The sequence below is a fragment of the Mustela nigripes genome, chromosome 12, assembly GCF_022355385.1.
Source record: "Mustela nigripes isolate SB6536 chromosome 12, MUSNIG.SB6536, whole genome shotgun sequence".
Taxonomy (NCBI): Eukaryota; Metazoa; Chordata; class Mammalia; order Carnivora; family Mustelidae; genus Mustela; species Mustela nigripes.
In genome coordinates this window covers 38,246,733-38,274,189 of record NC_081568.1, presented here as the reverse complement: position 1 = coordinate 38,274,189, position 27,457 = coordinate 38,246,733, and the positions used below count along the sequence as shown (strand labels likewise).

Here is a 27,457-nt window from a genome sequence, read left to right as displayed (position 1 = left end):
AAAGGTGCTTCCTATATGCATTTGCAAACCCTCGATTATTTGCAAACCTGTGATTATTTCGTAGAGAATAATTTGCACACTGGGACAGGTGGGTTATTTAATTGGCCAGATTTCTTAGATACCAGGCTGACGGTATAGGTTTGTCCCAGGAAATACCAGTTTAACCTGTGTGCCAAACCCACCAGCCTTTACAAACGTGAGGGTATGTTGCATAACTTAATCCTTGGCAGCTAGGTTCGATGTAATGTGGACTGAATCAAGGGTCATATGATAACCGTGAGAGACGAGTCTCAGTTTTCTAGTTTTTTACTTTATTTGTGTAATTTATCTCTTGACTGAGACATCAGTTTACTGCTTAAGTGTTTATAAAAGGTGCTGTAATTTATGTCAAATGAAGAACGACTTAACCTCATGGTTAACTTGTAATTAACTTGTAATTATACTAACTTTTTGGGGGGTGATTTAATGATCTCTAACTCATAAAATTTGTCTTTGGTTAAAATAATTGGAAAGAAAGCAAGCCCACCGAGACAGAAAAGGACTATTACTGTTACGTTAAAGGCATTTCTTCTCCTTTGCAGGTTGAAGTGTTGTATTTTGCCAAAAGTGCTGAGATAACAGGAATTCGCTCAGAGACCATTTCTGTGCCACAAGAAATAAGAGCGTTGCAGCTGTGGAATGAGATAGAAGGCCGACATCCTGGGTAGTTAAACCTTTGTAGAATACATATGATTAATACTTTTTAACATTGAAAAATATGTAAATAATTAGAGAAAAACACTAATTTTTATCCGTGCTTAATGTCAAAAAAGTCAGGTGTATTTTTTTTTGCAATTACTAATAAATTCTAGTATCTAAAAATGCATGATTTCTTAAAGCTAAAGATATTTTACTAAAAAAAAAAAGTATAATGAACTGGAATACTGCCAAAGGGCCATGAATATACTTGCTTTTATAATTTATGAAATACTGAAAATGTGGGTTCTGCATTTAATAACATTAAATAGAATTGTTACAAATTCAGTCAAAAACTTGTGTTTTATATTTTTTGTCTTTTCCTTTCTTTAGAGAACTCAAAGTAGAAATTTCTAAGATAAAAAGAAAAGTGAAAGCTCAGAAATCTTAGCTGCTGCTGAATCGAGTTTTCATATTTGATTTTTTTTTCTGGTTCTTGAAAATCTAATTTACTGCTCTTACTCCTACCTCAAGTCCTTTCTGCAACAAAGTATGAATATGGCTTATTTGAAGGAGTTCCAAGCTTGATCTCACGACCCCAAGATCAGGACCTGAGTAGAAATCAAAAGTTGGGTGCTTAACTGGCCAAGCCACCCAGGTGCCCCTTTAAGCCGCTCTTAAAGTGCCAAAGTGCCCTGATAATCAATGAAATGAGGTGGAGCCTCTGTCATGCTTTATCTTTAGCCTTATACCTGTTGGGAGACACTTGGTCTTAAATGTTGTGTAGTCTTCTTCTTTTTTTTTTTTTTTTTCTTTTTTTTGAGAAGGGGGAGATGATTGTTTAAATCCCTGAGACAACACTCATTAAAGAGTTGTTAGCAGTTTACTGTGTTCTTTGTGGTGAATAAGTATGTTCTTCAAGGGATATGTACTTTCTCCGCAGAATATGAATTGGTTTAATTAGTAACTTTACAGGTGGTGCTTCATGAAGTAATATTTATTTATTTATTTATTTATTTTTAAAGATTTTATTTATTTATTTGACAGACAGAGATCACAAGTAGGCAGAGAGGCAGGCAGAGAGAGAGAGAGAGAGAGAGAGAGAGAGAGAAAGAGAGAAGCAGGCTTCCTGCGGAGCAGAGAGCCCCATGCGGGGCTCGATCCCAGGACCCTGAGATCATGACCCAAGCCGAAGGCAGCAGCCCAAACCACTGAGCCACCCAGGCGCCCCATGAAGTAATATTTAATGTGGTATTTTTAGTTGCAGCTGAGGAGATTGGAGGTCTACTACAACACTGATACTTCTAATTATACTTTTTTCCCTTCAGGTTGGCTGATGTCAGGAATCAGGTGATATTTGCTGTCCGTCAAGAATATGTCGAGGTTGGAGATCAACTCCTCCAGCTTCAATCAGGAGACGAAATTGCCATCATCCCCCCCATTAGTGGAGGGTAGTGCTTGTGAGCCACTTGGGTGTGTGGGACATGTTTTTCTTAACCAGTTTTGTGGAAGAGGATTACATAGATGATAACTTGTATAAGATTTGCTTTAAGTATATACTTATACTTGTAAATCTGTCTGCACCAGTAGAGTTCGTGCTGTAGACGGACTTATATGTGTCTTTGTATCATCTCTACATCTGTTCTCTTGTAAGCAGTTCAATTTTATGTCAGTTTGACATGTTCATTCTCTCCACTTAAAATGGTTTATTGAAATTTTATTATGTGTCAGGCATAGTGCTGGATGCTGGAGTATTAATATTCCTATTGTGCGGGAAGGAAAACTGAAATTCAGAGAAGTTAAAAACTTGTCTATGATCACATAGCTAGTAAGTGGCGGAGCCAACATTTGAATTCAGATTATTGGATTCTCTGTACTTTTTCACAAATTCGTTTATTAATACAGGGTAATAGCTCTCCTTGGTACAGAGGAATGTCAAAAAATTGCATAGTCAGGAAGTAAAAAGATCACTGTGCCTAACAAGAAAGCTTATCATTTTCCAGGTGTAAAGAAACAGCTTTATTACGATAGCTGTGTTGCAGGTGGCCCTAGGACCCAATGCAGCTTCCCAAAAAACACAGTCTTTATCTAAGTAGGATGATGCATAAGAATATCTCTTAGTATAGTCTGGAGAGACAGAATGAGACTTAATTTATTGTCAACTGAAGAGCAAATAATGTAGAAATGAAAGATCATCCCTAATTAAAAATTTTTCTTATGTTAGGAATGAAGGAAAACTTTCTTACTGTGATATGGGCTTTTCTCCAAAGTCAACAGTAAATACAATACCCAATGGTAAAACCTTGGTTTCATAAAGCAAAGGAACATACTAAGGATGCCAGTTTATTTTTTTCACCTATTTTTTTCTCCACTCTGCTGGAGGGCAGTGCCCCCAAAAGTGAAGAATATATATTGCAAAGCAAATTGCCCATCAAACTAATAAAGACTGGATCTTTCTTAGTTCTACTATTTGGAAATAATAGAATTTTTTGTTAGATATGTGTTAGATATGTGTCTCAGTTTCACTGGGAAACTGGTCACCATAATTTTAGAAAAAATGCCAATTTTTTTGTGTTTGGAATTTATTCAGAAACTAGTGTGCTGCGTTAAGGTGTTTCTGTGTGTGTGTGTGTGTGTGTGTGTGAAAGAGAGAGGATTAAAGGTGTTCTTTGGAAAGATTAGGAAGATTACTTAAACAGCATTATGTATCATTTGAAGGTGTTTGGGTTTGTATCATGTGGTTTTAGAAGCCATGTCATTATAGAATCAAGTTGTAGGAATTTGGTATGGTTCCAAGTTCACAGAGCATAGACCATGTTTGGGTTACCTGTAAGTTCTTCTAACAATCTCAGGTGGCATGTACGGAAGGTTGAAACATCTTAGAATCCAGTGGAATGTGATTATTTGTGCTTTTCTTTTCAGTAGCTGGAAGAATAGGGAAAAGAGTGTTGGATTTCGTGAGATTCCCTGATTGGAATCACCTTGAATGAGTCCTTAACTCCTCTGAGCCTTCTTTCCCAATGTAAATAAAATCCCTCGGGATTTATGATTCTATCCAGACAACTCCTCCTGCAAAGTCTGACTTGCATGCCCATTCTCAGTCCCTCTGTTCCCTCCTTTGAACCCTGGATTCCGGCCTCCCCTTAGGTTCTGCAGAACACCCTGGCCTTTCTTGTTCTAGAGGCTTTGCGTTTGCCGTTCCTTCCAGTCTCCGCCTGGGGGTCTGTTCCCTTGTTTCTTTCCAGGACTGCTTGCTTATGTTTCAGGTTTCACTTCTAAATCCTGCCTCTTGAGAAAGAAGAGCATTCCCTGATGCTCTTACACAGCCGCACTTCCCCAGCACCCATGCTCTGTCTCAGAACCCTGTTTATTTTTGTGTTACTCCCATATATAATTTTTCTTTATTGCTTTGTTTCTCTATTCCTGTGTAGGCGCCTCGAGGGCAGGAGCCGGGTTTTTTGTTCCCTGGTCCTTGTCTAATGTACGAGGTTGGTCTCTTAGTGAGTATGTAATAGATGCTTGATGAATGAAATGAGAAGTGAGTGGCAGAGGGCTTTGTACGACATCTGGTGATAGGCACGCAGTTCATTTCCTTATTTCCTCAGTTACTTAACTGGATTATTTCTGGTTATGAAATGAGCCCAGTTCCTGTGGATTCAGCATTGCTTCTGTTCTTCCTGTCTTCTTTTTGGATGAGGAAAAAGCCAGCTTAGGTGTGGTACACGGACATATAGTGTTTAGAGGTAACATGTGTGTGGATGGAGGTGTCGATGTCTGGCCTATACCATGAAGGAAGATAAGAGCAGCAATTCCAGAATTTGGAATAGAGTGGCATATGAGATAGATTACATTTTAAGTGATCACGTTAATGGTAAATTCCTTTTTATATCCTGCTTGATTGATTAGGGACATTTATAAACATGCTGAGTTTTGCTAAAATTTTACACCGTATTTTTATCATTCTATCACATCTAGCATATGAAAAATATTTGTTGAAAAACTGTAAGTGGGTGTTTTGCCTCTCGTACCCATGTTAAGGTTTATTACTCTCTTCTAGGGAAGATCTGAATGAAGTTGAAGAGAACTCTAAAGATATAATAAAATTCACTTCTGAGAAGCTGTCCATAGATGAAGTCTCACAGTTGGTGATTTCTCCACTCTGTGGTGCAGTATCCCTCTTTGTAGGTGAGTTGTCATTTTCACAGTTTTTGTTAGGCTGCGTAAGATGAGAAATTAGCAAGTGTTTCCCATGTTCAGGGTTAATAGAGGATTTTAAGGTCCTGAGAGCCGTAAGCCAAGATTAGCCATGGTGGTGGGTAGAAATTTTTTTGGTTCTTCTTTTGTTTTAGTAATTTTCAGATTAACCTATGTTAAAGGCATTAAAGGAGTAGGATAAAAGTCATTATTAATAGGGAGAATTCTGTATTTTCCAAATATTGAGGGGGAAAAAATGGTGATGATACTAACTTCATGATAATCCTTGGAACATGTTTCCCATCTTGGTTTGTCCTATAAGTATTTTTAGTCATGCTTGCCTCGTCAGTGTCATTTTATTTATCTTTTTGATAATTCTTTTTTCTTTTTTTTTTCCCCCAAAGATTTTATTTATTTATTTGACAGAGCTCACAAGCAAAGGTAGGCAGAGTGGGGGAGGGAGAAGCAGGCTCACCACTGAGCAGAGCGCCCAATGTGGGGCTCAGTCTCAAGACCCAAGGATCATGATCTGAGCTGAAGGCAGACTTAACATCCAGACGTCTCTATTTTTTGTTTTTCTAACCAAGTCCTTGTTTTTAGAAAATTTGAAAGCATTTTTTAGACAAATTGGTATATGCTGCCTGTCTACTAAAAGATAATCCTCTTTTCTATTAATGTGTTATTTCTCTTGTAAGGAAAAACCTTATTTTAATATTATTCCTTTTTTTTCTCTTTTCTTTTAGGGACCACAAGAAATAACTTTGAAGGGAAAAAAGTCATTAGCTTAGAATATGAAGCATATCTCCCAATGGCAGAAAATGAAATCCGAAAGATCTGTAGCGACATTAGGCAGAAATGGCCAGTCAAACACATAGCAGTGTTTCATAGACTTGGGTATGATTTCCTTTAGCAATTTAAAAGTTAATTGCAGTTGTTTTCCATCTTTGTACCAATTCTGATTCTGGAATCTTCCATAGGAATCCTGTGTTACCATGAGAAGAAGGTTTGTGTATGATTCTGGCAGACAGAGTGGAGACACTCTGGGTGTTACATTGTAACATTTGGAGAGTGGCTGATGCCGTAACAAAGTCCAATGTGCCAAAACTGGAAGGCCCAGCACAGATGGCCTGTGCTAATGTGTGCTAAAGTCCTTAAGGCCTTTTAAGAATTGTTTCATAGTTTGCACTCAGTTTGTATGACAAGTCTGTTAATAGATTTTTTTTTTTTAATGTAAATGCCTTTGAAGGTCACTAAATTAGTTTGCCTTTTCATACCACTTAGAAGAGTGGAGTTCCACGCTTTAAATAGAACCTAGCAATAGGGACTCCATTCTGTGATATTCCATTAGTTGTTATTTTATTATTAACAATTATAATTTTATTAATAATTTTGTCCATTCTGTATTTATTTCTGTTTAATATTTTAAACTCTACATTATACTCATGCAGTAAGTTTGTGTCTCTAGGCATTACCTGGCACTGTACCTTATCCAAACCAGAAACAGTGAAAGGTCTTTTTCTCAGTGCCCTTCAGACAGGTTTAATGGATCGATACTAACAAATTAGCCCAGTCTCAGCATCCCCTCTGCTGAATGCAGTTGGGATCAATTACTGTTTTTTTAACTAATGTGGAGGTTTATGAAAAACAGAACTGGATGTTTAGTTGTAAGAATGCTTTACTGGAATTTTTTTTCCATCTGTTTAGTAGCTTCTTTAACTAGATTCAGAAGAAATGGCATTTTTTTTCTTTCATTTTGTCAAAGCTCAGTTCCAGTGTCAGAAGCAAGCATTATCATCGCTGTGTCCTCAGCCCATAGGGCTGAATCCCTCCAAGCTGTGAGCTATGCCATCGATACTTTAAAAGCCAAGGTGCCCATATGGAAAAAGGTAAGAAAATATCTATTTTTGCCATTTGGACATGATTTTTCTTACAGATTTTTAAAAAGCTAATGAGATGTCATAAAGAGCCTCTATTCATGGGTCTTCCCTGGCTCTTTAGAGTCATGCGTTCTTTATCTGTGAACTAGGGTGTTTAGGTAGTGTTTCCTTCTGAAGGTTTGTTAAACATGAAAAGGACATGCTCCAAAGAATGCGTGGCTCAGATTAGGCCTCAGTAGATGGTAACAGCTAGAATTCCTAGTTGGGACTGCTCCATTGGTTCGTATATGAATTCATTTTCTTTGGATTAGAATTCCCTTGAATTTCTTTTGGAGAGTGGGAATAATGCATGGCTATTTAGGCAATAGCTAAAATAGATTTCTGAAGGCAAAAGAGCAAAGAACTCTAGAATTTCTTCTTTGGAAAATGAAAGGGTGGGGTATTGCCTCTTTGGAGAAAATGCATAGTGAGTAGATTTTTAAAATAGAGTTAGGAAATTCTAGCTCTTTTTATGTCAACATATCAAACCAATCAAGAAGAGTAAACGTCTGGTCAAAAAAGACATTCTGAAGGGATGAAAAGACCCAAGTCCCTAATTTCTTCCCTGGTGTAGTAACAACAGTGGGATTATTCTGAATTCTCAAACTTGTAATTGCAGTTAAGAGTCTAGAAATGCCTGCAGCATTTTGGCTGGTAGCAAAGCTGAGGAATGAATTAACTGCTCAGATCAGAAAGCCAGACCAGAGGACCAGAGGGTGAGTCTTTCCTAGGAGCCTACCATCTCAGATAGTTGTGGAGATGAGCAAATGGGTCTCTGACACAGGGCCTATGAAATTCAGTACCATATTTTCTGAATAAAAACTGAAACCCGTTCTTATAAGGGGATGCTAGTGAAGCTCAGATAGATGGTGGCTTTGCTATGAACAAAGCTGCCACAATTTTGATGGACTACCTGAGCTTGTTTCCTGAATAGAGTGAGGTAGGAAGAGCATTCTACACTGAATTGTGAGCCTGGGTGGCAGAGATAGTTTTCTTTACAAGGGAGAAGGAAGGGACAGCCCGCTGATAGAAGGTAAATGAGAGGGTAGGCCTCCAGAATAAGAGAGTGGGCAGGAGTTGGGGCATCCTGTCCTTTTATACCTTACCTTGAGGACTAACTGAGCTTTCTATTTGCTTTTCTGTCTGTGGAGGGTGAGAAGGGTATACAGGTATTCAGAGGAAAGTCAGATTTGGATTTCTGTCCCTTAGGAATAGAATTTGGCAGGAGAGTGAGAATAGTGATACATTCTTGTTCCACTCCCTTCCAAGAAGTACCTAAATTCTTGTGGGGTTCTAGTCCCACCTGTGCTGTGATGTCATTGGTGATCTAGGCAACAGGTAGGCAGGTAGGTGGGGCACACACTCACAGTCGTCAATAAAGTGCAGCCCAATCTACTTAGAAACTAACGTGGGTGGTCACTTAATTTCACCCCTAATGCAAATACCCCTTTTGCCTACAGAAAAGCATTTAGAAATGTTGAAGTAGTAGATATGTTTGGAAAGAAAAAAAAAATGTTTAAAACCAACCATCTTTCATTTTCCCTGCATGATCTGCTCAGGTGGTCTGACGTGGCCCCAAATGGAATTGTTAATTCCATTTTGTGGTTGCACCTTGTCTTGTTAGGTTTTCTTGTGTATTGTTGTGTAAGGACTTGTGTTAGGACACCTACTGGATTGGGAGTCCTTAAATGTAGGGAACATGTTTATTCATTTTTCTACACTTAGTGCCTTATGCAAATGTTTGTTGGATTGTTAGAAGAGTAGCAGATTTAAATAGATGTAATTTTTATTTCCCTGAATTATTCATATGTAGTTGAATTTATTAAGCCACTCTGTTTTGTATATCTGTTGTGGTTCTTTTTTTCAGGAAATGTATGAAGAATCATCATCATCCTGGAAAAAAAACAAAGAATGCTTTTGGGCAACTGGTGATTAAGTCACACATTTTTTTTAAGAGTACTAAAATTAAATTTGGTAAACCTCTGTCTTTAAACACATTTTTATTTTTTTCTCCAGAAGCTAAGACAGTTTAATGAAGTACAGACTCTCATGTCATACCAGTAACATGTGACAAAAGGGAGACAAAAAATAAGTGGGTGTTCAGGATGAGGGCTTAGGAGGAATCAGAGATAGAGGAAAGGTGGGAGAGTCATTGAAAGGTGAGGAAAGATGCCTGTGGTAGACATACTGTTCCATGAAGTAGGAAGTTCAGTTTACTTATGTTTTAGTATTTTTCAATGAGAACTAAAAAGAAAAGGATTTTGTTTTCTTTGGCAGTAATAGTAGATGGTCAGTGAGTGAAGGATTTTGTGATTTTATGGATGGCTTTGTCCTTTGGTTATGATATTAGAGTCACAATATATTTCAGTTTGTTTTGAGAAATAGTGGTCAAGAAGCCAGTACTTTGAGTCTTGATCTTCAATCCCTGAATGAACCTACTGGAGAATTTAAAAAAGAGTTCCTGAATGTCTGACTCCAGCTGTTCCTGTGTTTTCCACTGCTACATCTGTCAACCATGCCAGCTCTCCATTTCTCTTGGACTGCTGCTGTGGCCTGCTGACAGTCCCCTGACAGTCCCCTGCTGCCATTCTTCTGCCTCCCACTGAGTCAGTCCCTCAGAAGCTCCTGAGAGCCAATCCCGTTCTAGAACCCCACAGCCCTCACTGTGGCCTATAGTCTGTGATTGGACACCTGCCTGCCCCTCACTCGCCCCACCCCCGCCCTGCCCCCGCTTTTGCTGTGGCTTATTTTGTCGCAGGGCCCTTACTCGTTCCTTTTTCTAGAATGCTCTTCCTCCAGGTATTCCCACAGTGTGCTTCCTCATTTATTTCAATCCCTGGTTACATGTTACCTCCTCAGAGAACCTTCTCTGACTATCCTATTTCAAACTAGAGTCCTGTTCCTTTACTCTCCCTTCCATCTTATGGCCCTCAGTGCTACCTGATGGACTATATCTCGTGGTTTTTTCCATCACTAGACCCTAGACTTGTTGAGGACAGGGAGTCCTGTCAAATTCCTGAGCCCTCCCATGCACTGAGAAGTGCTGTTGGTGTTAAGTATTATGCCCCAGATTAAACACACTGGACATATGTGTAGCTGTCACACTTAGAGTTGTGTGAGGGTGTCTGGCTGAATGCATGAGTGGGTTTCCCCTCCTCCCCTGCTCCCATACTGTGACATCCAGCATAGTCCCTTCTCTGCATGGAGGTTGTGAGAGGTCTCTGAAGGTGGGAGTGGTCTGTGATGCAGTTAGTAGCTGACCCGCCAGAGGGCAGTAGAGCCAGGGCTGCAATAAGAGCAGCTTGAGTCCGATGTTTATAGTCTGTTCCTTTTCTTTTGCATAGAACCGCAATTTCAACTTAGCCTTTTAAGTTAGGAGTGGTTCTTAGATGACAGCTTTTAATAGGTACCTGAGTTTAAAATATTGAGGGATTATGATAGGATGAGGATGGAATTTTTTAAAATGCTGTTTATAGTTTTTAAAAAGTGACATAGAGTAAGTAAAAGGAATTACTTTAAAAAAAATGAGTAAATATACAATTTTCCAATTTGGGACAAATTGGTAGCCTTAATATTTAGATCTGTTCTGTGATAAAACTAATGTTCTTTTTCTTCATAGTTCTATTTTAATGTACGATGCATACCCACTCACGGGTGGTGGTTCCCCGGTAAGCGGCCCTGACAGCTTGGCTCACCAGAGCTGAGATGGGCAGAGTTAAGGGGAAGGCGTTTGACAGATCACCCGATCTGGGATGGGAGACATTTGTGCATCGATGTAGATGGAAGCACGTGCCACCCAAGCTTTGCATTCATGTGCCATCTGTGCAGTGAGGGCCAGTTGGTAAGCTTGCTCTGTATCTTTCGTAACACGTCATAACTTCAGCATATTTAATCCTTAAAATAATTAAACCCTCCTGCTTACTCAAACCTAAACAACAACAACAAACAAAAGAAACCTTCACATGACTCCTTTGGCAAGTTGCAACAGTTTGCCCAACCTTTTTTTCCCTCTCTATTCCAAGCAACATTTTATTTCAAGAGAGAAGTTGTACTTCAGAGCAGGGCTTCTCTCAAACTTTAGTGTGTAATATAATGGGAGTCATCTCGGGATCCTGTTAAACTTCCCACTGGCATTCGGTAGTTCTGGATGGCACCAGAGATACGCATTTTGTAACAGGCTCTGGTGATGCAACGCTGCCTATCTGTGGACACACGTTTAGAGGCAAAGTTTTACACCTAGTCCCTAAACCATGAAGGTAGTTTAAAGGTTCTTACAGAACATCCTTTGGTCACTGCTAGTAACTTAAGAGATTAGATAACAGCCTCACTCTTTGCTTACTTTGCTTCAGAACTGATTCAAGACTCCATGGGGGTGTGCAAGATAAATACAGTGGAAATATACAAGCCGCAAAATTAAAAGTCCAAAGTAAGATCACTTTATTTTCAGAACAATTTTAATTATAATTCAGTAATGTGGTATGAAGATTGGTTTACAGTTAAATAACATTTTTCTTGATTCTCATACTTAAAGAGTTTTTCTCATACTAATGTTGATCTTTCAATTTGATTTCTCAGAAATGAATTATATAATTTGAACATGCATACATTTTTATATTTTTGGTGGGGAGAAAAAAGGCAAAACCAGTTAATAAAAAAAAAATTAACTGTACTTATCACATCTTAAAGATTCATACTTTACAGGAAGGAAAATATCAAAGACAACTTCTCTTTAAAAAATACATAATTCTAACATAGCTGTGCAGTATATACATTTTTATTTTGACTTTATCTGCCAAAATCCAGTACAGATGAAACCATCATTTTATATTTACATATGGCTATATTTTCATTATTTAAGGTTCAAAGATGGAGTTAACATTTTTATTTCAAATTTTACCCTCATGTTTATCTTTTACCTCTGGATGTTTAGTCTTTCAAATTGTTTAAAATGTGTATGGTTAATGTACATGAAGGGCATAATCCTGCAAAGTTATGAAAGGGGATATTTTCTGTGTGCAAACTGAAATAGCAAAGATGGGCCAGGGTGCTCAGTTTGAGGGATCCCCTTTCTGTTTAACGTCTTAATTGATGAGATTTTTTTAATATATTAACTTATAGCTGTATATCAGAATAGATAAATACATTATGAAATTACACTTTTTATAATAGCTTTTAGTATAATCACTTGTGTGATTATGATAAATTGGTTTTAGTTTTCTTTTCACAGTTAATAACTTCTGTTTTATAAGAAGAACTGCGCCAGCTAGGAAAAATTTCTTTCCAGTTGAGAGTTCTCCTTTTGCTCCTAAAATGAATGATGTACAATTTCAAGTCTCAAGGCAGCTTCCTCACAAACTACTATTTTATAAATGGCTTGTGGGAGCTGTGCATGAAGCAACTGTTTTTAATCACATTCTATAGATCTTAATCTATATACCATTTATGAAATGGAAACTTTAAGATGGTAACTTATAAGCCCCATATTATACTTTTAAAACAAAAGTAGGGCTGAATAGGAATACATAACTTTTTTTCATGCAATGGGCTTTTTCTTTTTCTTTAATTTCTTGGATAAATACTCGCCTTTGCTTAAAAGTGCTTGAGAAATACTCAGTAGAGCCACCACCTCAAGTTTTGATCTGATAACAGAAGTTGTGTATTTAGGCCACTTGCTCTTGGTGTAGTGGGGTTCTCAGTGGGGGGGATTCTGCTTCCTAGAAGGTGTGATCCAATGTCTGGAGGTATTTTTTGATTGTCACAATGTCTGGTGGATACCAGGGCTGCAGAAGGTCCTACAACACCCAGGACTGTCTCCTGCAAGAATGGATTACCCAGCCCCTCGCATCAGTAGCACCCAGGCTGAGAAACCTTGCCCTAAGGTAATAAATGGTACAGAGACAAGTGGCTAAGTTTTTAGTTTGGAGTAACCCAGCTACTTCATGGAGACAATGCTGACAAGGTAGATTACCTAAGCCATGGCTTGGCCAAAGCTCTCAAACTCGCCATGGGTATGTGACCTCAGGTTAGTGCTTCTGTGAGAAAAGTGGGGCAGAGTGAAATGGAAGGAATGACCTGCTAGAAGTCTTTGTGTAGCACCCTGAAGAACTAGCATGTATGTGTCCAGTAGTTACATGGTTTATTAAATACTCTATCAAGTTAGTGATGTTTCTCCTCTGCTCTTTTAAAGAAGTTTTGGACTCAAAGTCCACACGGCTGTTAATGAGAACTGGGTCCTAGCACATCTGGAGAATACCATGTTTTTGCCATAAACCCCTGACATTTTGTGGCTAATTTTGCCCCCTAGTTTTGCCTTGTCAAATACAAAAATAAATCACTGAAGATAAATCACTGAAGATAGCTTTAGGTAGCTCACCGTGGAGTTGGGCCAGGAGGGAGGTCAGGACCAGGTGCACCAAGGCGTATACCTGTTTTCAAAGTCTGGTTTTTGGAGGATTGTAATTACAAGAAATTGAGGTCATAGACTTTTAAAGCTAAAAGCATTGCTGCTGAATTACAACCTGGGCTTCCCATTTTCTAATGAGGACACTGAAGTATAAAGAGGCAGAGTGACTTGTCTAAAGCTTTAGGTTTTTATGTCAGTTTCTGTCATAAAATAGTCTCTCTGCCTCTCTCCCAGTCCCTCCTGGAGAATGTGTGGGCTCAGAAATGGAAAAGGAAGTGCAGAAGGAGAAATGGGTGGTGCATCCCCAAGATAGTTTATTTACATCAGTGACTGGGATGCTTGTTAAAAAAGCAGACTAGTGGCATTTATCCCTGTTGAACCAAATAAATGTCTCAAGGGTTGGGACCTAATCTAGCTAGGGAGCAATCTTGCCTAGGTGGCAGTCATTCTTCTGGAAGTTTAAGTCCTCCAGCAACACACAAACACAGAGGATGAAACCTGCTAATTAGGTGGTTGCCATTATCTCCTTGTAGTTCCTTGCAAATTCTTGAGGTGTTTTTTTTTTTGTTTGTTTGTTTGTTTTTTTTTAAACTACCTTCTTTATGCTGCTTGAAATTCCAACAATTAGAAATTTACCCTGGCTTATTTTTCTAACCTGTTTACCAATAAGTGAAAATAGCTTCCTGGAGTTAAGGGGATTATTCATGTAAGTATGTGAGATGATTTTTCTTCCTCATACCTGGTGCAGAGCAGCTGCCCCCAATGAATGGGGTAGCTGGTCAAGGGCCAAGGGAACGTGGTTAGCTCCGGATCACTGGAGAGGAAGGCATGCCTCGGGGGGCTTCTAGAAGATGGGGACACCCGGAGTGGGAAAAGTGGTTTCGTATGGAAAATGGAAGGATACCGAAGGCAAAGAAATTACTCCTCTCCCCAAAATTCAAGCTAGGTCCCTTCCAGCCAGCCAGGTTAGCCAGCCCGGCATCCTGAAGGAGAAAGAAAACTTCCTACTTCCTGGAGCGTAGGCTGGGGCTCTAGCAGATAGGATTATACCGTAAATGTTGTGATACTACAGATTTTAGACACAGTTTTATGCTTTGGCCTCTATACTACTACCCCTCTCCACACTTAAATGGAAGTTTTTTCTCCAGAAAGCATACTCTCAGCTCCTACCGGGTATCCAGGCATGTTTTGGTAAGTACCTCCTGGCAAACAAGGGACTGAGAAGGCAGCTGCAGGCCAGTAGCGAATTTTACCCTACTTTCTTAAGAAACTTATCACTTAAAATAACCTCTATGGCAGCTTTGGATGAGCAGCAGATGAAAACCTGTGTTGTTTTTCCCCCATCAACATCAGTATCCAAGCTAATTCTGTATCTGTGCCAACCAAGTCCTTCCACTTTGGTCATTACGGTTTAGAAACCATTTTTAATGGTTGGGGTACCTCGCCCCCCCCCCCAACGGAGAAAGGTTATATTTTTCTTTAAGACGTCTCATGATGGTAAGCATTTCATGTTTCTGACACAACACATGTTACAATGTAAACTCTGGACCAGCCAGTGGAAAGATCACTTTTCCCGCGTATAAAATAAGTCTTACCCTTTATACTCCTAGCCACCCCACCCCCCAATTTCTTCTTTCCAAACTGACCTGCAGTTTTCGTAAAATATCAGGCTAGTTTACCTATTACACAAAAAACACTGGGATTTTAAAAAAAGAATCCATTCATGCAAATTGCAAACCCAGGGTGCAACACTGTCCATAGACTGCGGAGTCGGGGGGAGCTCAGCTGTTGAGTTCTGTGGTCTCGTCAATCTCATCCGCATTTTTGGACATTTTTTCATATTTTCTTTTGAAGAAACCAAGCTGTAAGATGATGATAGAAAAATGTTACCACCTATGGACTATTTTGTTACAGCATCTCCCCCTCCCCCGGTTGGCTGCACCTCTGGGAATCTCTGGGCTCTGGAGAGAGCTTTTCAGAGAGGAAATCATTCCCAGGTAGTTGAACTGAATTCTGAATCGCATAAAGTTAAAATTTTCCAGGGTCTACTTATTTGCAGCTGAACAAAACATTCAGGGGTCAGGATGTAAGGCAGGCTTAAAAAAAAAAAAGTACATGTATATGTGTATATATACATACATATGTGTGTGTACACACACACAGACACACACATACCCAAGACCGGAGATATAAAATCCTTACTGATTGTTTTCAAGGACAGAAGGGAGAATTTGCAAATGAATTTGCATTTTCTTTTCTCTTAGGATGGAGGAGGTACTATATAAAACTTAAGGCTACTGTTTGATAAGGAAATTCAAGACAGATGTCTTTAGGAGCCCAATGTTTTCAAATATGAAAATTTTCTTACCTTCCATAAGACCGCAACCAGAGCTAATAGCAAAAGGATTCCAGCAATTACACTCCCTACTATAACTCCAGTTGGAACTTCAGCTTTCTCATGGGGTTTCATTATCATGATGGGAATCTGTAAATGTATATATGCAATAGTTAAGTAATTGTAGCACCGAGAAAAAGTGAGATGGTCTAGTCAATTTCTCTAATTCTATAAATGGTGGTTCAGAAAGGTGACATGACTCACACATGATCACATTCCTCAGCTAAACGTTGTGCAATATAATTTCTAGAGAAAATGCTTCTTCACAGTACAGGCAAGGAATACAAATTTTCTAGTTTCCTCTCTTTTTGTGTCTGTATTTAGTGGGTATGTCACCTCTGACAACCTCAGATGCTTTATTTATGAAATAGGAACTTCGGTTTCTGGCATAGTCTCATCGCCAAGTGACAGCATTTGGAGTCAGTCTTGGAGAGGGGAGTCGAAGACCAAACAAATTAACAACCCCAGATCCCTTGTGACTAAGCAACAGCAGCTTTGTACTAGGATCCTAAGTATTCCTTTCACTTAACTCACTCAAGTTATTTGATATGGATTGTTAAAAAGTGGAAGTAACAGCTCAGGCTGACCTTTTTCAGTGATAAACTGTCCTTGAGAGCTACTTATGATTCTTCATGTCTGCTTTCTGGGAATCTTTGTGACTTTGTAATAGAATGGCTGCTCTAAGAGTTCTAATGGTAAAACTGTATCATCCATATATAAATCTCTCTCTCTCTCTCTCACACACACACACACACACACACACACACACACACACATAATATATTTTATGTATCTTTTTTTTTTTTTTTTAAAGAATTTATTTATTTATTTGACAGAGAGAGATCACAAGTAGGCAGAGAGGCAGGCAGAGAGAGAGAGAGAGGAGGAAGCAGGCTCCCCGCTGAGCAGAGAGCCCAATGTGGGACTCGATCCCAGGACCCTGAGATCATGACCTGAGCTGAAGGCAGCGGCTTAACCCACTGAGCCACCCAGGTGCCCTATGTATCTTTTTTTAATTGCAGAAAGAATCACTGCCATTTCCTCCACAATTAAGAATATTAAGAGCTGCATTTTGGGGAAAACAAGTTGACAAAACCCAATTTATTGATTGATTTAACACTGTTACAGCGGCAGATGTGCTGCTGCTTGTCACAGAATTTATGAGTTGGCTGAACTTTGTCTTGACTTTTGGTAATTATTTTTCTTTTCATTTATATTTTCGAGAGCTAAAATAAGGTTTTACAATTTAGGAATAAAGTAACTGAATTTGTACTTTACTGCTTAATGGCAGTCATACCTTTACTGTCCATTCCAGAATTTCCCAGGGTGGGGTCCATGGATTCAAAGGGATCCACAAGTATAAAAATTTTTGTTTCAGATTTTTAAATGGACTGGGATTCAAATAAATTTAAGAATCACTCATCCATCTATAGGCATATGCCAGTTTATTATCTGGATTCCAAGTATTATTCAAAAAATTACCCAGATTATTTGGATTCCAAATATATTTTCATAGACAAGTGATAGTTGGCCTTTGGTATTTATCAGTATTGATAAGAGAAAACCAAGAAAAGATCCAAAGTGTTTATTTTAATTGTTAGATAAGTTAACTAAAAATTGAAATTAATAGTATTTTCTAAAAAAAAAAATAAAGACCTCAGCAGATGTTCAAGTCTGAACACTACATTTTTCTAAAATGAACTTTTAAAATATCTATAGTACTGCTAAGTTCATAGTATTTCGAATTTGAAGTCCACATTTCCTTTGGCTCCATTTCTAATTTTTCCATGCCCTAGCCTCTGAAGAGAGGGTGCGGCCCTTTCCTCAGGGTGGTGCGCCAGGAGCTGAACAGGATCCTTTCTCTTGGAATCCTTTCCCCTGGGACTGGGGTGGGACACCAGTGCTGAGAGTCCTACTCTCAAGGATTGAGAGAGGTCCAGAGTTCAGAGGCCATTGGCTTTTTAATGGCTACAACAGTGGACTGAGGCCAGCTACCAGGCTGGTCTTGGGGCAGAGTCTTAAACTGGGGCTTCCAACTGTTAACAAAAGCATTGGGAGGAAAATGCTCAGGGCTCTGCCAGCAGATTCGCTGAGCTTGGAAATCCCACTATATCTAAATATGGCCTATTCCAACCAGAGTTTCAGTGCAAAGGAAAGTTGTCCTGTGCCAGCCCTTGGAACAGTGAGCCTTTGTTTTCTCTGAAAGTACATTTCTTTGCAAGACTTTTTTTCTTTTTCTTTTTTTAATCAAGGGGAACATTTATAGTTTTCTAGACTATAAGAACTAATGAATGGACACTTCACACAGTGCCAGTGTCTAGCTATAAGGAATACTAAAAAAAAAAAAAAAAAAAAAAAAAAAAAAAAAATCCCCAAACCCTCTAATAAATGCTTTATTTATTAGGCATACTTAAGCACTTCTATTTAAACAATAAAATGTGATTCGAATAAGCATGACTTGAATGTCCTGGCCTAAGATGGAGACTGTGCCATGAGAGCAAGAAGAGAGAGGAAGAGCTAGCAGGCTGGTTGAAGCCTGGATTAGGGAGCCACAAACAGTAGGAACCCCCTCTGTTGGGCCTCGCAGTGGACTGTCCCTTCTGATCCAGCTTCATGGGGGGGGGGGGGGGGGGGGGGGGGGGCGGGGAGTGTGGAGGGCACATACATCACTGAACTTTTGAGTAGCAGACGACTTTGCCAACTAAGCCTGATGTAATAAACCTCAGGTTTTTAGAGTTTCACTAAGAAACTCCTACAGATACATAGGTGAGAAGAACCACTACTCTTAAAGTTTCCAGAAATAAAGGCCTGTCCGAGACTAGTCCTGCTGGGGTGACAGGATGTGCTTACCGTGACTGTATTTTCTTCGATCACGTATATCTGAGGGTTATAGGTGTCAATTTCTGCAGATGCTGTCAGCTGTACCGTCTGGAAAGTTGACTGGAACATACAAATAGATTTTATCCTCACAGAAGTTAACACACGCAACTTTGGCACGTTTATTATTTATTTCCCTTCGGGAAAATGACAAGAGCAAAAGGCACCTATGAAGAAGCCCCAAGAATCTGTGTTCCTAAATCGGTGATCTATGTGGGACCGCACATGGGAAGCAGCTGGGGAACTGAAAACATGTGGATTTGGGGGCCATTAATAGCAGATTAAACCAAATCTTGGGTGGGTGAAGTTAAGGCATCAGCAGATAAAAATCACTCTCCAGGTGATTCTAACTTGAAAATGGCTGAAAAACAGGATTTAGAAATGAAGTTTTTAATTGGAAAAGATCATGGTTCAGATTTTTAAAAACTTTGTGAAGTTTGCATTGTGAGGGAAAATGGCAGGCTTGAGGTCTTATATATTTCCCTGAGTAAGTCAAATAATGGAAGCTAAGATTAAAAACAGTAAAAGTACACTTGACCATGCATGACACCCTGCACCTTCTGTCAAGCTACATAATGAGTAATAATTTCAGGTTTCCTGCTCCAAGTGTTTCTATAAAATACTGGATTTGGGGCCAGCATATAGGAAGGACACATTTTATACTGTTACTGGTAACCATGTAATATGAAATAGCTTTACATGTATTCCTGGATCTAGTTACAGAAAAGGGATTTTTCAGTGGATACATTATTGATGTGTATTTTGTTTTTTTCTGTAATGCAAATGTTGGGACAGATGTTTACTTTGAAATAGCATACAATGGCCAGGTTTGAGAACTGCCTTTCTATGCTCTGGCTACTAGGATTCAGTTTTTCTGGTTACTAAGGCACATGTTTCAGCATACTCCATGAGGTAATCTGCTAAATGGTATCTGGGAGGCAGAAAGAGAAGGCATATCCAAAAAGTGAGCAATTTATTTCCTTTCCCCGTGCTCAGTGTGATTAGTTTTAATTTTCTCAAGATGGAAGATTGCATCAGAAGTTAAGCCTGAACCCTTGTGTCTTAAGCACATATTGTTGGGGAAACATTCACAGTATTGATAATGGTTTCCTTTCAGAAGAAAAGTAGCCGTTGAGTGATGCTAGTGTCACAGCCCCAGTAGACTAAAAAGAATTTCTGCACAACACGGATCTATCTGCCCTCTCAAGCCTGCCCGTTCGCACAGCTGTGCACACGGTATCCTGCAGGGTGAACAGTGGTAGTGACCCCACGCGGACCTGGGAGAGTGGAGGAACACACCTGCTCGAACTCTCGAAGCTTTGCCTTCCAAACAACGGCCAACCATGCTGTTCATGTGGAGGCCTGAGCAATCACTTTATGACAAAATTATGGAAATGTTCACTTGCCGGGTGGAAGGCACTATGCTAATGGACTCTAATACAGGAAACGAGATTTGTATTTCAGACGGGATCTCCTGGGTGGCCTAAGAACATCCATTTGACTGTTGAAATAGCTGAAAACAAGGTGGGAATAAACATTTGACCTTTCGTGGAGGAGGAAGATGTGTGGGACTCGACAGGGACTCTCATGGGGGTTTTTCAGCTCATCCATAACCACTGAAAAAGCATAAATATGCTTCTTCAGGAATCTGCTCCTAGAAATGAAAATTTGCTCCTGACAACTTTTGGGAAGGTACTTTTAAAAGTCGTACAGTTAAAATAGTGTAGTTTTAAACTCAAGAAAACCAAATGCTTTTTACAGAGCCAGCATGATTGCATTTTGATTTGCAGCAGTCAGTTTTCCTTCCCAGCTGGCAGAGGTTGCTAGGAAAACATTTGTTCCTCAAATCCAAGGAGACAAGAACCAGTTGGTGAAGTCTGGCACGGAACTACATCAGCTGGGACAGTGGTGTAACTCGCCGCATGCTTCCCATCTAACAGGGTTTAGGGGGGTCCGAAAGGCGTGCAAGCGAGTATACCCAACAGCAAAATAAAAGCAAGCAGGAGGAAAACCCAGTTCCTCTCTGCTACACTCTCCCACTTCTCTCTTCCTCTCCCTGCCTTTCACTGTTCCTCTCTCTATTAGGTCTTTATCCAAGAATATTGCTCATATTTTGGTTCCAGGGACAAGTTTGGAGGGAACTTAGTTCTCTAATCCTAAAATCCCATAGCAGGGAGAATGGGGTTGTTGGAGAGCTCATGAAATGGTTAGAAAATAGGGACTAGAGTATGGTTAGGAAACACCTTGAAGATTCATTATTTTAAAAAATCCACAAGAACTAAGAGGACCCCTGGAGGTTTCAGACTTTTTTTTTTTTTTTTTTTTTGCTGCCTTGATCAGAGCCAGTGTTGAGAAAATGAATAGCTAGCTACTTACGCAGTCAGCTTTAAGGAGCCCTGTCTATCCTATTTTTCTTGCCAGACTGAGATTTTGGCTACTAAAATCTCAGCTAAAGGCAGATATTACTCCTGCAGAGTCACACCTGCCAAATGGAAAAAACACATTGTTTTGACACTTTCTTCAAACTTTTCATGAGATGGCAAGGACTTAAAAAAAGATGTATGTACACTGGACCTTCACCAGACAAAGGGTAAGACAGGAGAGCAGAGAGTTCCCATGGCAAGATTCATCTACGTGGTGGGCTGAGACCAGTCAGCCGCAAGCTCAAGGAAGGAGACAGACAGGAGTACTTTAATTTGCGCGTGTTAGAAGTGACTAGGAAGGCAGAAATGTCAAGGGCACGAGGACGAAGACAAACTAGATGGCCCACTGTGCCCCAGGACAGCACAGGGGATCCTGACAACATCTCAGACATTCTGATGTAGTAGGGAGGCATAGAGTCTATGAAGCTGATGCTTTACAAGCAGCCCAGGTGATGCCGAGGCACAACCAGGTTGGGCAAGCTTTGGAAAGGGAGCAGAAGCCTCTTGCCTTCCAGAGTAAAATTGCTCTGAGTCATCTGGGCATTGCTGATATCAGCCAGAATACTGCTTTTGTCAAAGGGTATGAACTGACTGAGAATGAAACTTTATGTATCCTTGCTATTGATAAGCCCAACACATAAAGCTTATACTTACTGCTGCAAAAGTCCCGTTCCAAATTCTGGTCGATACGTTGAGGAAGTACTCTCCTTTGACCTGAAGGTCTTTCAGCCAGCAGGTAACATTACTGCACGAAGCCGTTCTGCAGTTCTTTCAGGGTAGAGTCAAAGGTGAAAGGAAAGAGTTAGTACGGGCTTAACAAAGTAAATGCTAAAATTTTACGGCGATAGATAAAACTTAGTGCTGAGAAGGATCTAGGAAAACAGTCTCCTGAACCTTCTAACCCTTCTTCAGGAAGTTGTGACCCTAGGCTCTAAAGGTAAAAAGGGCACACTCTTTGGCCCAGCCATTTTCCGTCTGTATGGCTGTTACCAGAAATGTGTGGACAAGAGTACGTCAAGCCTACTTGTGGCATTACTATTTCTGAGAGTAAAAGCACCCCAGCCCCCCATGAAATTATTTGTGTTTATCCGTAAGGTACTAGTTAGGTAAATTACTCAATGTACATGCACAAAACGCAGTGCAATTTAGTCATTAAACATAATTGATAAAGATGTATTTTTTAGATGAAAAAAGAAGTTGACAGTAAATAATTATGGTTGCTAAGGGTTAGGGAGGAGGGAAGGATGAATAGATGGAGTGCAGAGTTGTTTTAAGGCAGTGAAACAATTCTGTATTATACTCTAATTGTGGATACACGTTATACACTTGTGAAAACCCATAGAATGTCTGACCTCCGAGAGTGGACGCTAATGTAAACTATGGGCTTGGGGTGATTATGATGCAACAGCGTAGGTTCATCAGCTGGACCACTCTGATGTGGGAGGTGATTTGGAGAGCGGGAGGCTGTCCACATGGGGGGGCAAAAGGTAGTTGGGAAATTTCTGTACATTCCACTCAGTTGTGCTGTGAATCTAAATCTGCTCTAAAAAATTAAGTCTATTAAAAAAAAAAGTCAATGCTATATTGACATATTTTTTTAATTTTTTATTTTTTTATAAACATATATATATTGACATATTTTTTTAAAAAAAGGTAGCAGGGTTCATTTATGTAACAGGATAGGTTTATCTAGAAGTGGATTAATACTTAGAGGTATAGAGGTTGATGTTCATTGAATACTGAGTGGTCGGTGATTAGATTTCTTAGAGGACTTTAGTTTCTTTGTTGTTTTGTGTTTTATGTTGTTCACAGTGAGCAGCTGCCATCTTTACAAAATCAAAACATTTTCATAAAAATAAGGAAAAGGCTCAGAAGTATATTTTGGCATACCCTGACATGAGTTTCTCCTGGGCATTTTTACATACTACTGTTTAGATTTAAGCCCTATTTACACCGTAATTACACTATAAAAAAGAAACGATTTCATTCTATTTTCCCACATCCCTACCCACCTCTGTCATAAAATAAAGCAATTTAAATAAGTGAAAACCAGAGTTTCGATGTCATTCTTAGAGGAGAACTACAGTTTGCTTAAGTTTGCTGTTTGCTAAAGGTTTACTATTGGAGTTCTTAATACGTGCCAAGCACCATAACAGATGCTAGACTAGCCTCTTTCTCAAGGAAAGGCACATCGCTCTGGAGCGGGAGATAGTAAAATATTGGAAAACTGAGAAGGATGGCCAGAGAGGCATTCTGGTGGCGAAATAACCCCGGTGATCATGTGGAAGGGAGATGAAAGGAACTTCACCTTCCAAGCACGTGTGCAGTTCCCTCATAGCCCCTCGCAATGCTTCCAGAATGCCTGCTACCATAGTTTCACACAGAACTCTCTTGACTTCATGAAATTTTATATTACCGGCATAAGGAATAATCCCAGTAATCTAGATTTGAGACTGTATTTTCTAAATCTTGATTCGTACCGACCATCAAAGCCAAAATGAGAAAATTCTGTAACATGGCGTGATAGGAGAAAAGAAGTGCATTGATTTCCAGTTAGAACCAACAGTGAATCACCCAAAGAAATAGTCACCCCATTAACCTGTCCTCACCAGTTCTTTTATGTGCCGGAAATTTTCATTCTTGAAAGACACAGAAGGAGATGTGTGTCCTATTTTCAGTGGATTTATTTCAGCATTACAACTGATGTCGCCAGCCTATAAGGAAGGACCTCAAATCAGTATGAGGAAGCAAAATCATTTCTGATGTTCCTTTTGACATGTTAGGAAAACCCGTGGTCACATGTTGCGGCCAGGGAGGGACTGTGGGCTTCTCTCTCATCACCAGCCCTGCCACACTTCCTGTAATCATTCACGGAAACCTGGAAGTATTCACATCCTCCTAATGCAACTCCATGGGCAGCGCTGGTTCTTACACGGTATGTGTGATAGGTAATAAGACCATTTGCGATAATAGTAGACAGACGGACTGAAACCAGGGCTCTCTGTGGACCATTTTAAGACTTTGATTTCCTGTTGTCACCCGTGCACACCACAGGAAGAACACCTCTGGAGAGCTAGCTCTGAGTGCCAGACTAAGGCCGAGCCGATGGCCAGGGGATTGGCTCCACAGTGCTGCTCAGCCTGGGCTGTGTGTGAGAACTACCAGGGAGTGGGGCCTTTTAAGGAATCTTTGGTGCTAGAGCCTTAGCCCTGAAGATTCTGATTTAATTGGCTGGGAGTGGACCTGAGGTTGGGCAGGAAACCCAGCCGATAAAAACGAGAAGCCAGGGTTGATCCCCACCAGGTGAAAGTCCAGGCTGGCATCTTAAAGACCAGCTAGTCTCCCACAGTGGCAGGCAACCAACTTCTTACAGATAGGACGCTGACAAGGTCAGATCTTCACCTGGCCAAAACAGAGCTTTGAGAATATTTTCTGCCATCTGTAACTGTTTCCTTATAACAATAACCTGCTTCTAATAAGAAACTGAGAAAAGAAATTCTATGCAATTAACTTGCTAGTTAATTGGCACTCAGGATGCATGCAATTTATCTTCTCGGTTTCCATCCATACATCAGGCATGATCACCCTAATCTCAGGGGGTATTTCCGTATCGAAAATTCACGCTTTTATAGGCAGTTCCGTTGCCTTTACCTGATCTGTGTGCACCCCAGTCAGGTACATCAGCGGGTTCTGTCCTTTGGTGTCCCGAGGGATGTGGATGGTTACAGATGCCATGCTCACGGGAACACTCCCCGCCGTCACCTGCACAGAGTGAAGAAAGCATCTGGTTTTGCTACGTCACACACATGCTGCGGAGAAAACGATCAGTGACCTCTGCGTGGGTGGAGGGCAACTATTAAGTGGTACCACTGAGTCCATTGGGAAGTAAACCTTGTTACTTCAGAGTCATGCTCGGGTGTCTGTCTCTCACTTCTTCATGGAGAATCTCAGCCCCTCCAGTGTGAACTGCTAAGTAATTCAAGACTTCGGAGTTGGTTAAAAACATTCCCTGTCACGTTGGGCTCCCAGGGCTGAAGTCTCACTCTGGCCCTGATGAGCAGCGTGGATTGGGCAAGACACCGGACGTCTGTTTGCCTCAGTTTTCCTCATTCATAAAATAAAAAAGAATAAGCAACTTAATGGGTATGTGCAGATACAGGATTTGTTCTTATTGGTGGGAAGTCTGTTCTACTAGGCCAGTTCTCATGTCCTACAGGTTGTTAAATACTTTTTAAGATTTTATTTGTCAGAGATAGAGAGTGTGCTCACGAGCACGAGTGAGGAGCAGCAGCAGAGGGAGAAGCAGGCTTCCCCCTGGGCAGGGAACCTCTGTGGAACTCTGTCCCAGGACGCTGGGATCATGACCTGAGCTGAAGGCAGATGCTTCACCTACTGAGCCACCTAGGTGTCCTTATTAAACATTTTGTATAAAAAATTTTTATGTTGACCACCATGCACCATACAGTGCATCATTATTTTTTGTTTGTTTTTAAAGATTTTTTTTTTTTAATTTGGAAGAGAGAGAATGAGAGAGACAACATGAGATGGGGGAGGGTCAGAGGGAGAAGCAGACATCCTGCTGAGCAGGGAGCCCGATGCGGGACTCGATCCCAGGACCCCAGGATCATGACTGAGCCGAAGGCAGTTTCTTAACCAACTGAGCCACCTAGGTGCCCTGTCATTAGTTTTTGATGCAGTGTTCCATGATTTATTGTTTGCATATAATACTCAGTGCTCCAATACATGCCCTCCTTGAATCCTATTAAACATTTTAAATAACAACCCTGGGGGGTACCTGGCTGGCTCAGGACAGCAAGCAACTCTGGATCTTGGGGTTGTGCGTTTGAGTTCCACACTAGGTATAGAAATTACTCAAAAATAAAAATCTTAAAATAACCATAGGAATAATAATCCTACCAATCTTATAACTAACCTGGAAATTAAATGGGTCAATATACATAATGTATTTGATACAAAGTGCTGATACTTATTACACCCTATGAATAATGTTACTTTATTGTCACTAATAATTGATTAAATATCCTGTTAAATAATTGCCAAATACTAGTCACATGTTATAAATCCCAGTATTTGGATCATAGATTGGGACTTTAAAAGATTTCTTTTTTTTTTATTTTAATTACCAAATCACAGGGTTCTAACCATGTAACTGACTAGTAGGAAATGTAAAACAATAAAATGGTATTCATTTAAGGTAGTGGATGGATTTTTTTTACTTTTCAAATTTTCTATAATTTATTATAAAATTGCAATTTTCCACAAATTTCTCTTTATATAATTGGTAACAACCTTTAGATTATAATTGCTTATAAATGCCAATGTAAACTGACTGAAGATATTTGTATGTAAAGGGTTAACTTCTCAAATAGAAGTGGTCTCCAAGGATAAACTGGCATTTTAATTATATTCCAGAGACTTTTGCCCATAGTAATGCCATTATATTAATACTTAATTAATATTGAACATTTGCTTTCAAAATATATCTATTTTTTACCCAGAACACATAGCTATGCACAAAGCCCAGCTGTTTACTTTTGCAGAGTCCTAGTTCTCAAAGTTCTCAAAGTACAGCAGTGGGATCAGCAGCAGCAGCAACACCTGGGGACTTGTTAGAAACTCACATTTTTAGGCTCGCCACAGACCTACTGAATCAGAAACTCGGAGGACGGATCCTATGACATGTGTCTTAACTTTTCTCCAGGTGATTCTAACGATGGTCAAGTTTGAGAACCACTGGTCTATTTCCACTTTTTACTTCTCTTCCTGGTCTCATTCCCCCCCCCCCCCTTCCTCCTGATTTAGTATTCTAAGCTTACCCACCTTAATGGAGAAGATGAATTTTGGACCAATATCTTCAAAACTGTGCACGACGGAAGGAACATTCCCATCTGAGGAGACTTCATAAAAATTTATGTTGGTGGATCTGTTGAATAATGTTTGTAAAAGTCAAATTTTTTAGTTTTGTTTTTGTTCTCGCACCTTAATACCTCTTTTATTTAAATATCTTCTAGCTTATATTACAAGTCAAGGTTTATATTTAGGTATCAAGACATAATGAAAACAAATGCTACTTGTAGGCTGATGTTTCCAAGGCTAAAACAAATTCCTTTAAAAACCTATCTATCCCTTGGGACGCCAGGGTGGCTCAGTTGGTTGGGCAGCTGCCTTCGGCTCAGGTCATGATCCCGGCGTCCTGGGATCGAGTCCCGCATTGGGCTCCTTGCTCCACAGGGAGCCTGCTTCTCCCTCTGGCTCTGCCTGCCACTCTGTCTGCCTGTGCTCGCTCTTGCTCTCTCTCTCTCTGACTAAATAAATTTAAAAAAAAAAAAATCTTTAAAAAAAATTAAAAAAAAAACAACAAAAAAACCTATCCCTTCATGATCTCTCCATAAGATTCTTTGTGTTCTGTGTCTACCAGTAGTATGGTTTCTAAAAGAAGTACAAATGTATTACTTTAGAACTGCTAGAACTCAAGATTGCTATTGCACTGACTGGTGTGCTAATGCAGTGCACACTTAGTGCTGGTTTATTGGATGGATTGACAAACCCGAGG

The 27,457-nt window shown here is 39.9% G+C and overlaps 2 protein-coding genes across 3 annotated transcripts in view; one reads left to right on the top strand and one right to left on the bottom strand.

Moving 5' to 3' along the window:
• The first annotated feature begins 614 nt into the window (after positions 1–614).
• Positions 615–8,768, top strand: MOCS2 (molybdenum cofactor synthesis 2). Of its 2 annotated transcripts, XR_009407394.1 has the most exons (7): positions 615–703; positions 2,004–2,148; positions 4,733–4,860; positions 5,613–5,763; positions 6,632–6,755; positions 7,405–7,501; positions 8,653–8,768. XR_009407394.1 is itself a non-coding variant. In XM_059417107.1 (6 exons), the coding sequence occupies exons 2-6, from the start codon at positions 2,051–2,053 to the stop codon at positions 8,719–8,721; spliced, it is 570 nt and encodes a 189-aa protein (XP_059273090.1). In that variant the 5' UTR covers positions 615–703; positions 2,004–2,050; the 3' UTR covers positions 8,722–8,768. The 2 variants fall into 2 exon arrangements, 1 of the variants encoding a protein (XP_059273090.1); XM_059417107.1 differs by lacking the exon at positions 7,405–7,501.
• A 2,430-nt stretch (positions 8,769–11,198) lies between these two features.
• ITGA2 (integrin subunit alpha 2) overlaps positions 11,199–27,457 on the bottom strand; it is a 110,858-nt gene continuing 94,599 nt past the window's right edge. The window contains exons 24-30 of the mRNA XM_059417106.1: positions 26,725–26,827; positions 24,535–24,645; positions 23,493–23,597; positions 21,538–21,651; positions 18,434–18,523; positions 15,557–15,673; positions 11,199–15,050 (exon numbers count right to left, since the gene is read on the bottom strand). Of these exons, the coding sequence (XP_059273089.1) occupies positions 14,970–15,050; positions 15,557–15,673; positions 18,434–18,523; positions 21,538–21,651; positions 23,493–23,597; positions 24,535–24,645; positions 26,725–26,827 (721 nt within the window). The 3' untranslated portion in view covers positions 11,199–14,969. The remainder of the gene's footprint in view (positions 15,051–15,556; positions 15,674–18,433; positions 18,524–21,537; positions 21,652–23,492; positions 23,598–24,534; positions 24,646–26,724; positions 26,828–27,457) is intronic.